Here is a 14,256-nt window from a genome sequence, read left to right on the forward strand (position 1 = left end):
TTTGTCATGGATGATTTTTCATAAAGTTGTCAAGATCAGACAATACAAGATACCTAATAAACCATGTCTGGCTGTAGCAATAGCATGAAAGGACAAACAAGCTTTGGCCTGCAGGATCCTTGGACAAAGGCTTTTGCAGAGCCATCACTGCTGCACGTCCTCATCCAGCACTCCTACTGCCAATTTGGGACTCCTAATTTTTGATAGTTTAGGGGGTTTTTGGAGAATCATGGTTATTTTCAACCAGCACGAGGTACCACAATACAGGAATGTTATCTTAAGAACAATTGTTTACTAACACTCAGTACATATCCATAAAAGAACTCCAGAAACACTTTGAAAATCAATTCCTAGAAAATCTGTAACATACAAGTTACACTTAATGATCTCGTCACCACCCTGTAGTACTCTACAGAGTATTTAGATTTTTTTTTTTATATGACCAACACAGAATGAAGATTGATTTGTAATTTTTTCTCCTTTATTTTCCTGTGTTTCAGACTAGAATAGAAAAGTTTTCCATGGCTGTGGCTAGTCAAAAAGACACACTTAGCATCATCCAGCACATGTCTGAAAAAGTTGAAAACATAAGCACAGCTTTACCTCCATTATTTTCTGAATGCTGCCTCTTAATAAGTGGAAAGTATCAGGACAAACAAAATCTCCTTGTCAGATAGATAAAAAGGAACACTTAATTCAAGCATTAAAGTACACATTTCTCATAGCATAAAAGCATTCAATAATGCTAAAGGTATTACGGTAAGGACCTCATATCAAGTCTTTCAGAGTATTTGCACTCATGCCTCATCTGTCAGGGGTAGCTTTGAGATAGATTTATTATGTGATAAAAAGACTTCGTTGCCTACAGGATAATAAAGGAAAGCTTTCTGGAAGCAATTAGCCATCACACAGAGGAAGGTCCATTTATTAGGTTTCCAAGCAAAAAAATAACAACAAACCAAACATCTTTATATCAAGAAATCCAGCTCAAGGGAATGTTTCATTTATATTTCTTAAAAGAACACAGGCAGTCTTGAGCAGCTGACAGACAGTAATCTCTTCTCCCAAAGTTTTTGTTGTTTCCTTAATTCTGATGCATTAGCCAGAGAGAAGCAGCAATTCCAAGTGGGAGTCCAAGCAGATTGTCTGAGACACCTGGTCCTTCACATGCACCCAATCTGAGAAAGATTTATTAGCATGAACTCCTCATTACGGGTATGTTCTAATGAAGAACTTAAGAGATACAAATTGCTCTGAGAAAATGTAATTTCACTTCCCCTCCTTACTTTCCCTTTCCTAAAGAAAACCTGTTTAAAGAGATATTTTAGCCTGATTATAAATCAAAAGGCTCTCAATTACTTCATTGTTACAATCTCATGCAGTACCAGATGAAAGTTTTGGGTTACTCTATGAAGAGGTTGTCCGAGTATGCTTAAAATATATTTGCAGTACTTTTATTTCCTGTAAACTGCATTAAGGTTTCAACCACAGTGCAAAAAAAGATAAAGTTCCAATACATCAGCCTATTCAAGCACTCTGGAACCAAAATCTAATAAGACTGCAAGTTCTTACTTTCACTGCTGCTCCCCCCTCCTCAGGATATAACTACACACCAGGTCTACTGATGTTGCCATTGTTCCCCTCTGCAAATAGCAATTATTTTGTTAAATAATTTCCCCTTGGGCCCCACAGTAATGTTCTCACTAATTCTGTTTCTGGAAATATATTTGCCAACAGAGAATAAAAGAAATGTTCACACTTTTAAAGCAGCTTCTTTATTTTTCTGTCCCTCATAATTTTATTTGTCTTGAAGAATGGGAAAAATGAACATTAAAATACGCAGGGACTGGATTTCCTGGATGCATGATACAAGTGGATGATACAAGATGCAGATGATACAAGTGGATCCTTCTAAGTGCAAAGTGCTCAGACACAAGAGGAGAAAAGACAGCACTGAGATTCCAGTTGAAGTGGGGTATCATGATCTAATACAGTCATCTTCACCACCACCTAGAATTTTGCCTTCCATTTTGTTACTGAGGTTGGTTTTATTTCTGTTTTAAGTTTTGTTTGCTTTTTAATAAACTACATTATAAAAGCAGACAGAGCTAAAACCTTTGTTGAAGCTATATCATTAAAAAAACCACAAAACAACAGATGGGAAGACCTGCATCAGAATAAAGGCATTCTGACATTTCTGATATTTGAACTGTGGACTGTAAAAATTAACCAGCCCAAGCAGGCTGAATCTATTACCTTTCTATTAAACACTGTGTAAGAACTCACCCCATAGGTTTTCAAAACAACATCTCAAATTTCTCCCCTTTAATTTTAAGCTTAACATTTCACATTTTCAAAGGGCCCTCAGCTTCGGCTGAAATCCATTCCTGCTCTGTTACCTAATCCCCATGAATCTCCTGCAAAGTTTTGAAGAACTGCATCTTGGGGTACCTGGCACTACCACAACTGAAGAGTTTCAGTCACAAGCACTTGCCCATCTCTGGTGCTAGAAAAGTGGGAGCAGCAGTTAATCTTTGCTTGGAGAGATCTGGCTTTGCTTAGTATTAGAAAGGACAAGGCAAAAGAGTGGACAGGAAAGGAAACCACTTTGAATACAGATTGATTACACAGTCTGTTATCATAAAACACAATTTTCAATTAATAAAATGATCTAAATATTTCCAATCTTTTGGCACTTCAAAGATAAAAATAAAAGGTGCCTGAAGAAAGAAAAAAGCAAACATTAACACAAGCACATACACATCTAATTTGCTTTACTGGGGTTCTCTTGAGCCACTTACAAACAGGCTGCCTTTAGCACATGGCAGAGTTCCAGTTGACAAGCAGTAAGTGGTAGTCTTCTCCCCAAGGTGACTTTCACTGTCTTAGCATGATAGGTATTTGACTTCCAAAGAGATTACAAAGTTGAAATGCAGTATTATCTGCCACATCTTTTGTGCAGTTAATGTTATGTAGTACAGCACTAAGAGAATAACAGTTTGGAGAAAATTACTCTGAGATATCTCAGTTTGAAAAGGCAGATGTTCTCTTTTTAAAATATGTCAAATATTAAATTCTATTATGCTTTCTTCCTGCTTCACTGCTACAGATAACTTCAAAGATGTGGGGGAAAGCACAGCAAAACTGTCAATGCTTCTGTATTAAGGTTGTTTACTTAACACACTACTGAAGAAAATAACCTTTATAAATTAGGGTTTTGAAACAATGGTGTGGGGGAAGGAGTACAAAGGAATATCAGCAGACAGGAGCATTCACATTTATCTACTAAAGAGGAGGAATTTCAGTAACAGATGAGATATTACTGAAAATAACTGAGGATTCCCACCACAGGAAATGCTGCTCCTTTAAAAGGATGAGAAGTACCTTCACACTAAAGCAAGATCATGGGGCTTTTGCTCATTTTGGTGTCTTGGGGGTGGTTTTTTTAGTTCTTTTTGTTTTTCTCTTTTAAATCTTTAGGGGGAAATGGGTAGAGACAGAACAGCAGTTCTGGGCTCAACAAAGATCCTACTACAGCACAGTGCATGCCCAGTGGGCATATGTTTCCATCTCTCCTTGCAGAGAAGAGATTCCCTTCACTCATCTGAGCAGTAAGGTCAGAATCTTGCCAGCTGCACAGAGATACCAGGAAAATTAATTTTCTCTCTAAGACTTTCACATATAAAAGTATGACCTATAAAAGCACTATGATGATGCCTATTAGAAGTGATAGTAAGTCGATGCCAATTAACTCCAGGACACTTAACTCATGCTACTAAACCCTAGTGACAACACTTCTAATTGCCACATTCCCTACCAAAACAAAGTTGAACAATGATTTGATTTAAAAAAATAAAATAAAATCTGACCTTGGATGAATATTTAAGAGCTGTTCAATCTACGCCATATTATCACAGCAAGGAAAAGTCAAAACCAAATTTCAGACAACAACCACCTCAGCAAAGCCACAGCAGCCCTTCTGACAGTCAGGGATAAGTCAATCTCATCTGTGTTTTGATATTTCAGAATCACTTCTCCCAACAACTAGATTTTTTTAAGAATATTTTTTAAGTATTGGTCTTCTTAGCAATAAAATACTAGGAAACACCTCCTTGGATGAAAGTTGAAGCTGGTGACATTGTTTAAAACAACATAAATGTAGAGAAAAAACACTAGGCACCTTCCCCTCACATTTCAGTGCCTGAAGTGTGCAAACCTTGCTCTTTGAAATGGAGCAGTAGCTCTAGGGTTGCTGTTTTCCCAATTTTCTTTTCCCATATGCAGGTAAAATGCCTGTTTTGGAGCTGCCACTTCCTTTTCTGTGGGAAGATGGAAATATAGCAAGTATCCCCCCCACAGGAGGAAATGGGACCTTTTGCAGAATGACAAACTCCCAGCTTTATCAGTGGCATGTCTGTGACAGACAAACTATTTCATTCCATGTGGTCCTGTTATCTAGGGACCACTGCATGGCCTCTCCTCTATTTTTACAGTCAAAGCTATCATTCTATTTCCTTGCATAGCTGCACTTAGAGTCTCCTACAACTGTGCACTACAATTACTGCATATAAAAAGGTGTCCATCACCACTGTAATTTTATCACTTCCTTCCTGTAAATAACAGTTGTTGTTGCTGTCACTAGAAAGAAAACAGCATTTCTTTCAAATAAGTCACAGATTATTTGGAGAGCTAATCAAAATGGAGGGTTTTTTTGTCTATTTTTATTGCAAGACCTTCATCTCCTTCCAACAATGAGAAAATAGGTCAGTTATATATATCTTCTAACTAACCACAACAAATATTAAACCACATACTCAGTTTGTAACAATGTGTGCAGGCCTACTGACCTCAGGAAATCAACATTCATTTACTCAAACCTGAGGATCTGATGTTCTGAATAGGTATTTTAGAGGTCTACAATTCTGGAATGCCAGTAAAAATAAACATTGATTTATGCAGTGACCTCTATTTGACTCCTTCAAAAACAGAATACAGTTTAATAGTTTTTTGGGTTGGTTTTTTTTTTAGTCAATGCTGGTTTTAAGTTTTTTAAAAAGGAATCACCCTTAATGTTCCAATATGAAGATGCAACACCTTTAATCCAGCTGAACCTGAGGTACAGCTTTGCTTGAGAACACAACCAGCTTTCCTCATGCATAAGGAGTAAAATGTGATTCACAAGATCATTATAGAATTTAAATGCTGTGGTGTTATTCAAATAGGATGTTTCTTGGTCTAAAGGAGAAATACATAATCACATATTGTTACTGTAGATTGTAATTAATTTGAAGATACATTTTCAAACAGATTTTCCTCAGCTGCCGAAGTAATTTGCTCCAAGCCCTACCAACTCATCTCATTCTCCTATCACTGTATGTGTTTTGGGGGCAATGCTCTGAACTGTTTCAGGAAACTAACATGAACCTAAAAAGAATAAACAGTCTGGGAAGGCTTTCTAGTGGTTTCGATTAGTGAACCTGGATAATTTCTTCTGTTCAGTTCACAGCTTCAGAACCAGCTGGAACACCACAGCTGAAAAGGAGCAAACTAGACATAGAAGCAACACTGAAAAAAACTCCACTGGACACAGCTTTGCTGCCAAACAGAACACTCAGAATCAGTAAGGATTACAACAGCATGATTGCCATCACTCATGCTACTCCCCAATATTTTTGCTTTGTGCTTATTTTGTATTTTGCCATTTTCCTCAGTGATTATTAACCTCTTACCTTGGTTTCAGTTCTCCTTGTGGTTCCATCTTCAGAAGTGACAATAGACACATGAGAAGTGGGAGTCCCTGGGTCTTCCTCCACAGTAACTGTCTCTTCCACCATTTCTTGAGGCTCTTGCATCATTGCTATTGATGTCTGGTTACTGGGGCTTTGTTCCTAAAGAAGCAGGCAAAAAATAAATGAACTTTTCACTTCTACCATCATGGTATAACTATTCTACTGATTGCAGCCTTCTCAATTGAAAAAATCACATTTTACTGAACAACTTACAAGCACAGTTTCAGAGAAAGAAGGTTTACTGTCTCAAAAAAAGCAGGCTGCAATGATGCTGGCATAGCTGGGCTTAGCTCAGTAAATGGAAACCATGTGAAGCATCCATCATGTACTTTATATTTACAGACAACCACTACAAACTTAAATATAAACCTACTTTAAGCTTTCTCTTCAATGCCCAGTATAGGAGTGGAATTTTTGTCTGTAGAAGTATTCATTTTGTTCCATAGTGAACAGGACCACTGGCTTTCAGAGCAGTTAATACTACACACCATTAAAAGCTTATTTCCATTAGATGAAAGACACTCAGCTACAGACTACAAAAGGTTACAAAACATCAAGACCTACCATTAAACTGACACCTCTCTCAAACTTCCCAAAACAATAATATTTTTTTTAAAAATTGACAGCTAGCTATTTATAGCTGAATTACATCAAATGCCACCCTTCTGACACCTTCCCTTAGCTAAGTCCCTAAGATTCAACTGGCCATCAGCTTATTTAAATTTTGTAACAGTCAGACAGCATAAAGGAACACTAAACACAAAGAAAGCAGATCAAAGGCCAGTTCTTTCAGGGATACTGCCCAGAGAGAAGGCTTCAGCTTCTCAGCAGCACTAATGTCTGAACTTTCCCTTTTCTTATGCAACTGTGTATCTCAGCACAGAAATCTGAGAGGCTCCGCTTTGGTAGATGAAGGTATGATGGTAGATGGTATTTCAGAAGCTTCACAGCAAGTAGCCAACAGAGAACTAGCTTACATGCTGAGAAATAAGATTTTCCCCCCAGCATTATTAATCCTCAACTACATAAAACGAAATGATAGACTGTTCATTTCATTATATGCCCTGAAGGTACTGGGCTACACTGGCCTCAAAGTCAAAGCAGAGCTTCTATTTGCACAATCTTGTCAAACAGGCACACAAAGAACATCCTTTATTAAGGAAAATATATGTGTGTGTATGTACACACACACACTCACACACTTACATGCACAGGAACCCTTTTTTCATTAAAGAAGAAAGACACGGGGCCATAAACTGCAAAATGAACACACTTTCCCTAAAGAAAACACCATGGACAAATTGTGTACACCTTTGCACATAACAAGAAAGCAAATTGATTGGTATGAAACTGTTGCCATGCCAGTGTTGAGTCTAATTACATCAAGACTTAAACATTCTCTACCTGGAAGCAGCTTTACCACCAGGAATCTACAACTTCCTACTTTCTAACATTTCACACAGAAAAATTGCTTTTCATCTCAATTATGAATTTTGGAGTACCCTCTGTGCTGTGCCATGTTTCGTGCAAGCCCTGAAGGACAGCACCCTTCCAAGTGACAGGAGCAGGGTAGTGAGGTCTCATTAAGCTCCACAGGAAGAAGTGTCATTTAATCCTTGTGCAGCCTACAATTTGCTTTGAAACAAGCAGAGATGTCCCTGTTCATTTCCCTTTATCTACACCTGCACTCTTAACATTCTGGAACTTGGATATCAGTAAGGAAGATGCTTTCATTTTCAAGTAAGTGCTAACAGCAACCATGACCCATAAGGCTTCAGGCAATTATATAAGCCAAAATGCAACACATGGAAAGCCTCCAGAGATAACACATGCCGGACTACCAGAGGTGATAGAAGCAGGCACTGCTTCCATTTCCACTGAAACCACAGAGTAACTCAGGCTATAGAATAAATCAATAAGGGTTCTGAAATCCCAAAGAAAATCACTCCTTCCAGTCTGCAGTACTTAATCATTATGGCCATTAATTCATGATACAGACCGAGTCCTTTCAGATGTCAGACTCTCTTCTGCTCACAGCTTCAGAAGGGAAACCAGATCCTGGGACAACCATTAATCCCTTCACATTTTTCTTGAAGATAGTTTATTTATATAGTTTAAGTCCAACTCCCTTTTCCACACCCCACAGTAAAGCTTCCCTCTACACAGAATTTATACAATATTGCAATACAGAAAAGTCTCAGAGCTCTGATTCATCTTGGTGCAACCCCAGCCTTGTCAACAGCAAAGAAATCAGCTATACACAGAGATTTTTTTCCACTATACCTTGCCCCTGTAAACCTCATCATCATCTCGAAGGCATTGAATGCCAAAACTGCTTCAAGGTGAGACTTTCTCACTCCTCTCACACAGGTATGTACACACACATCTCATCCATCACCTTGAGGTGACTGCATGAATTTACTCTTTGTTCCCCTACAGATTGTTCAGAGACAACCTCTGGTTTGTGATAATAAACCTGAGGAGATGAAAGTTGGAAAGGAATATTTTGCTATTTGAGCTTTTGCACAACTTTTTCTGTATCAGGAAAAAAAGTCTCCCTTTGTATTCAGGCTGCCTGTGGGCACAGGAAAAGTTTAAAGCTGGGCACTTGAACATGAGAAAATTGCAAAGCTGAGCATATGGACTTTAAATGAATACTGCATAGGAGTTTTTATCCTTTGGCTGCTTCTAAACAAAGATTCAGGGAGATATGGTACAGAGCTGCATCCCTACAAATGAAAACTGTTATTAAAACAGATGTCACCATCAGAAAGAATAAAAGCTTGCAAAGTTCAAGGTAGATATCCAAACACAGACAATTAACCAGACTGCATCTTCTTGTGTGAGCTCCTGAGGACAGCATTTGAGCAGTGTGCAAAGAGGACAGCCTATCACCCAGCTTACTTTTCCCCAGTTAGCTTATGGGAATGGTTCTTTGATCTCCCAAACCAGTACTTTCTCCACATTACTAACTTGGAGTTATCACAAGCTAAATGTAAGAATGAATGTAAGAAAGATGCAAAGATTTTGTTATCTGTTTTTAGCTTCCATCATTAAGGATTTTAGGTCACCACAAACTGCAGAAACTGGGACGCATTACCCCTTTCAACCACCTTCCTCTGTGCTCAGCTTCCAAGTCAGTATTTAGGACACTCTTCTGCTAAATACATCTCAGATTCTAAGCATTTGGCATGTAAGCCTTATTATTCAAAGTAAAACATAAGTTGCCAGATAGAGCTGGAACATGACACCCCTAATAAATAATCCCACCAATAGTTCCCTGCCTGTTAGAGGCAGGAACAACACACACTTCTTTGTTTACCTTGCTGAGGCCTTCAAAGCAAAAGCAAGCAGAAAATTCCTCTTGACCCACCACACTGTCCAGGATCCTGTGGCCCTTCCTCTACTGTCAAACAAGAGGGTGTTCCCCAGCACAAGAGGTATCTGCCATGCCAGGGCACAATCACTGTGATCATCTGACTATCTGGGAACCAAATATAAAGGGAGATTTTTTCCAGTCCTCTTCAATGGGAGATCATTAGAATCCATGACAGGTCCTGCAGGTTGGCTTCCTTCTTCTTCAGGAATCCTCCCTTTGAAGAAGGGCACAGAACTGAGCTTAAATAGAGTTCCTGGGTCTCTGGGTGGAAGCCCCACATGCAGCTTGTCTGAGCCACTGAGTTCTCTCAGTGCACTCTGGGTCCTGAGGGATCCCTCAGCCAAACTAAAATGGCAGTGATTCTCTTACAACACACACACATTTCAAGGTGATATAACCCCCCCACACACACACACACAATTGCTAAGCATTACCCACAAGGTCCCCTTCAAATAATAATTTTTAGCTCTTTTTCCATGAAGATTATAAACCAACATCAAGTTACCAGAACAGATTCCAATCCAGTTATTGACTAGGGTGTCAGTAGTCATGGCTTTTTTCCCAGCTTATTTGAGTACCAAATGAATCCTATCATGTTGATCTGTGCTTGCATCTCCAGCATGTTTTATAAAAGCCAAGCTATTTAAAAAGCAAAACAACAATCAATTTATCCCTGGTCTGTAAAAGTTAAGTGCAGATGAAACAGCTAAAGACCTTGTAAAATAAGCAAGAATCATAAAATAACAGTAATTCTTGTTCTGTTAAAAAACAGAGTGATTTACCATTTAGAGCACATATCTCCTAGGGCTTATTTTGCATTAGAACACTAAGGCTTCTGTAATCATCACCATTTCAATTCCTAGAGTTATACTTCCACCAAAGCAGCTATTTTATATCTTTTTTTAATAAAAGACTAACCTCCCCCAGGAGGTTCAGACATCCTATTTTACAACAGTAAACAATGTTCTTTATTTTCTGCCTATGAAACAATTTGAAAGAGTCTGGAAAGAATATAAGATTGCAGGAGATTATTACTTCCACTAAAACAGACACTCTTCAAAAACACTGAAAACATGTACATCAAATCATCATTCTCCCAGATACCCTTTGTTCAGTAGATTGCAATGCAAACTATTTAGGCTACTGTTTACTCCAGGCTACTGTCAAATTCCAAATTTGAAGGTTTTTTGCAAAGTACAAAGGCTGATTCTACACCAGTGAACATACTTGTCCTCAGCCAACCCCAGCACAGACAAAGCTCGAGTGTATCAACTCCTGTGAAACACAGGACAAGTCTTGGCAGAATTAATGGCATTGGACAACAATGTTAATTGAATTAAATGTGGATTCTTCCACCTCCTACTAGTCTTTGTTTAAATTACTTACTAAAAGCTCCAGTCCCTGTGAAGCATGAGATTATTTATAAGTACAAAGCAGACAAGCATCAGTTTCGTCAGTCAAGTCTCAGGCTGACATTCTGTACAACTGGTCTTCTTCCAGCTTGGCCTGCACTTCCAGCTCAGTTGTGTCCTCAAGCTGTTATTTGCTGAAGGTATGAGGAGGAGAAAGGAAGACATAAAAGAGAAGTATGCAGGAGCAATAAAATATCAATTAAAAAAGTCTATCTTGAGATCTGCAGCAGACTGGAATCCCCATGGGACAACAACAAGGAACTAAAAACACTGGTGGAGGTTGCTGAACTTTTTTTTTATGGAACTGTATTTGTGGCAGATCTTTCTCCAATACAAGATGCAGCTCCCCAGCAGCTGCAGACTCTCAAATCTGATTACCATCACACCCTCCTGCCTTGCCAAAGCCCCCTTTCTTTCACCATAGCCTGCAGATCCCTGCTCTGCTCTCTGTCTTGGATTTGTTCAGAGAGCTTTCTCTGCATCTCAGTAGTGCAACAGCTGGAATCCAAGGTAACCAACACACACACATCACTGAGCCTGTATCATCTGAGAGACAGCCATACAGGAGACTGTCTTACTCTATTTAGATTGTGTTACAGGAATGGAGAAAGAGGTAAGCCCTCACATACAGCAGTATATGCACTACTGTGAGGTAAAGCACCTTCTGGAAGAACCTTGGAGCCTTATGTTCAAGGACAGCCACATGCTCCTCTTCAGTTCAAAAAATGCAGCAAGGTCCAGGTCTTCAGCACCAAGTCACACCTATTCAAACTCTTCACAACCAGCTGAAACATTGCTGCAGGGGTGATCAAGTGATGACACGTTCAGTCAAAATAGCTCTGGAACAATGAAAAGCACATAGACCAGCCCATACTGAAAGCTAGGTAGTGTATAATGTTGGAAGAAGAGTTTGTAAGATAATGATTTTAAGATGGGAATACATAAATATCTACTTTGCTGCAGATAAACTGATCTCCATGTAGTAAGATTATTTCACAGGCTTATGTCACATGAAGTAAAATGTGGTTTTTATACACATGATGTATACACAGACAACAGATTCAGCTCACTTCAGTGTGAACCCAAACACTTTAACTTGGGCCAAACTTCAAGCTCTCTGTTAGAGCCTCTCAGACAAGTTCTACCCTACTGTTGGCCATTTCAGAACATAAGGAAAACGTCATCCCTAAATGAAAGTAAGGCTGTCCTGGCATGGGGTACCAGAATGAACTCAGCCACACACCACAATGCACTAACTGTTTCCTGAACCCTTACACACTTCCCTTGTCCTTTAGAAACACACATGACAAGCAACTAACAAATAATGCCAAGAGTTTTTAAAGCACCAAGGTTAAAAAGGAACAGTTTAGCAACTGAAAAAACCCCTCAACTACAGAGATTTTGAAAAGCCACAAAGAACAGCACTTTGGGTTTTGGGTTGGTTTTTTTTTTGTTTTTTTTTGCAAGCAGGCATGGCAATTCACCATTTGAAGGCATCACACCTTTCAGGGAAAGCAAGAGGCAGAGGTGAAGGAGAAGGAATCAAAACCCAGACAAGGCCTGTAGTAGTAATATTCATCCCTTGAGCATGGCAAAACACACTGGGGTTCTGTTCAGCCACGCGGTAACTGCCCATCAAGAGGGAAATCTACAGTGCTTGCCCAACGGTCAACAAAGAGGCCTTTTATGCTATTTTAAACCATCTGAAGTGTCTCAGTTAATGGAAGGCCGGGCAATTGGCCCTCAACTATTTCTAATTGACTGGAATGATGGATGAAGCTAAAGGGAAAGCTGACCCACTGAACTTCTCCATACAAAGCTAGAAAACTGAAGGAGATTGTAAACAGTTTATAAGAAGGAGAAGTGGGAGAGGCTGAACCCCAGAGGCTTTGCTCCTCTCAACCTGCTGTTAAGTTGTTTCAGATGAAGGAAAACAAAGAGCTTCAACTCAGGGCAACAAACAACAAAAAATACAGGGAAGGCCTAAACAAATAGGGTATTTTTCCCATGCTCTCCTCTCCATTCTCCAGTCGCTACTTAGCTCTGCCATGCAAGCTGGTCCACTGAATCAGAAAGGGCAATTTGTCACTTTGACAAGCAAGACATTTCTCAGGGCTCTGTATTGCCTTGCCCTGCTTTTCAGATTGAGTGGGTGTTAACCAAACATGTCAAGACATTACCCCTCGGTCAACTTCCAACAGATGTGATAATATATACTTAAAACTTACCTGTTAATCAGGCCCACTACACTAAAATTAATGCTCAGCAAATCATGCATGCCCAGTGATCTCAAGAACAAAACAGTCACTAGTAGTAGCTTTTGTACTGCAAAGGACAAAACTGCTGCAATATGACAGAGCAGTCTTCTGGCCTAGAGCAGCTCCTAGGACAGAATACTGGGGACACACATCTTCCAGGTAGGATAATGGATACGTTAGAGGTTCAGATTCACAACACCTATCTTTAGGTAGCTTAGAGAAGTATGTAAATGCACAACAATTAATTCTTCCTCTTTTGTCAAAAAGAAGAGTAGAAGCTTCAGAGATTAGTCCCTATCTTGCAGACTAAATCACATCTGTGGACACCTCCAGCTCTTGAACGATTCTGCAGGGAAATGACATCAAGCTCTTCAAGAAAGTATTAAAGCTGGGGGATGAATCCAGGACTCAAGAGCCCAAATCTAAGAAGTCTGTGGTAGACAGCAGAACTGGACAAAGTTATCACAGTGTATCATCCAGTCCCTTAGCCACGAGGCCTTTTTCTCCCTCAGTGATTCAGCAAGATCAAGTAGTAAAATAGAAGCATAAGCCATTATGTTTAATACACAAATTATAAAGGCAAAAAAAAAAAAAAGAAAAAGAACACTTGGCACACACAGTGTTAGGGCTAGCCCTATGTTGCCTCCGACAAGGCAACAACCTTAACTACCACACCCTATTTCTCTTAGCTATCAACAGTATGCCCAGTGTTTATCTGTAAAGTTTCCCCACTAGGAAGCCATATCAAATGAGCAGGAAATGACTATTTCTCCCCAAGATTTGTACAGAGAGTTCACTACAATTTGCCAAACTACCTCCCAAAGACAAACACAATGCAAATCTGCATGCCTAATCTTTGACCAAACCCAGAACAGATCCAACTTGCTTCCCCTTAGTTCATATTTCAGATGAACTAACCAAGGCTAAATTTTTAGTGGGATGGGGTTACATCATGGACTACAATTTCCCAGTAAGCTTTTTCCTTCATCTCCACCTGCTGCCTCTACAATGCTGGTGTCAAGGGTGGTGTGGGATGACTCATTTGTACATTCCTTTCTGCAAGACAGGCATTCTTTCATTTCTCCCTGGTCCCACAGAGTTTGGGTCATAAATTAAACTGATGTATGCATTACTAATTATCAAGTCCACAAACTTACATGCACATAGGAGTCAGAAGTACAAGCTAGGTCCTTCATCTAGAAAAAAAAAAGAACTGTCAGTTTGGCAGAATACAGCAGCAGGTTTCTTTATGCAGTCCACGTGTCCCAGACTCTACCCCAGCCATGTAAACACATCACTACTGCATCGAGCCAAAATCTGCCAGACCCAGCCTGTCAGGTCTATGTGAATACATCCACGCCTACTTGCAGAGTTACAAAACTACCTTAGAGAATTGCTTTATTAACTTCAAGACAGAT

At 39.4% G+C, this 14,256-nt stretch overlaps 1 protein-coding gene across 4 annotated transcripts in view; it reads right to left on the bottom strand.

The window, feature by feature from the left end:
* The window catches only part of ARVCF (ARVCF delta catenin family member), a 239,993-nt gene that overhangs the window by 77,703 nt on the left and 148,034 nt on the right, over positions 1 to 14,256 (bottom strand). For 2 of the 4 annotated variants that reach the window (XM_030460293.1, XM_030460292.1), the window contains 2 exons: positions 13,996 to 14,034; positions 5,730 to 5,888 (listed from right to left, as the gene is read on the bottom strand). In XM_030460293.1, the coding sequence (XP_030316153.1) occupies positions 5,730 to 5,888; positions 13,996 to 14,034 (198 nt within the window). The remainder of the gene's footprint in view (positions 1 to 5,729; positions 5,889 to 13,995; positions 14,035 to 14,256) is intronic. The other 2 variants (XM_030460291.1, XM_030460294.1) reach the window with 1 other exon arrangement.

The sequence above is a fragment of the Calypte anna genome, chromosome 15 (genome assembly GCF_003957555.1).
Source record: "Calypte anna isolate BGI_N300 chromosome 15, bCalAnn1_v1.p, whole genome shotgun sequence".
NCBI classification, from domain to species: Eukaryota; Metazoa; Chordata; class Aves; order Apodiformes; family Trochilidae; genus Calypte; species Calypte anna.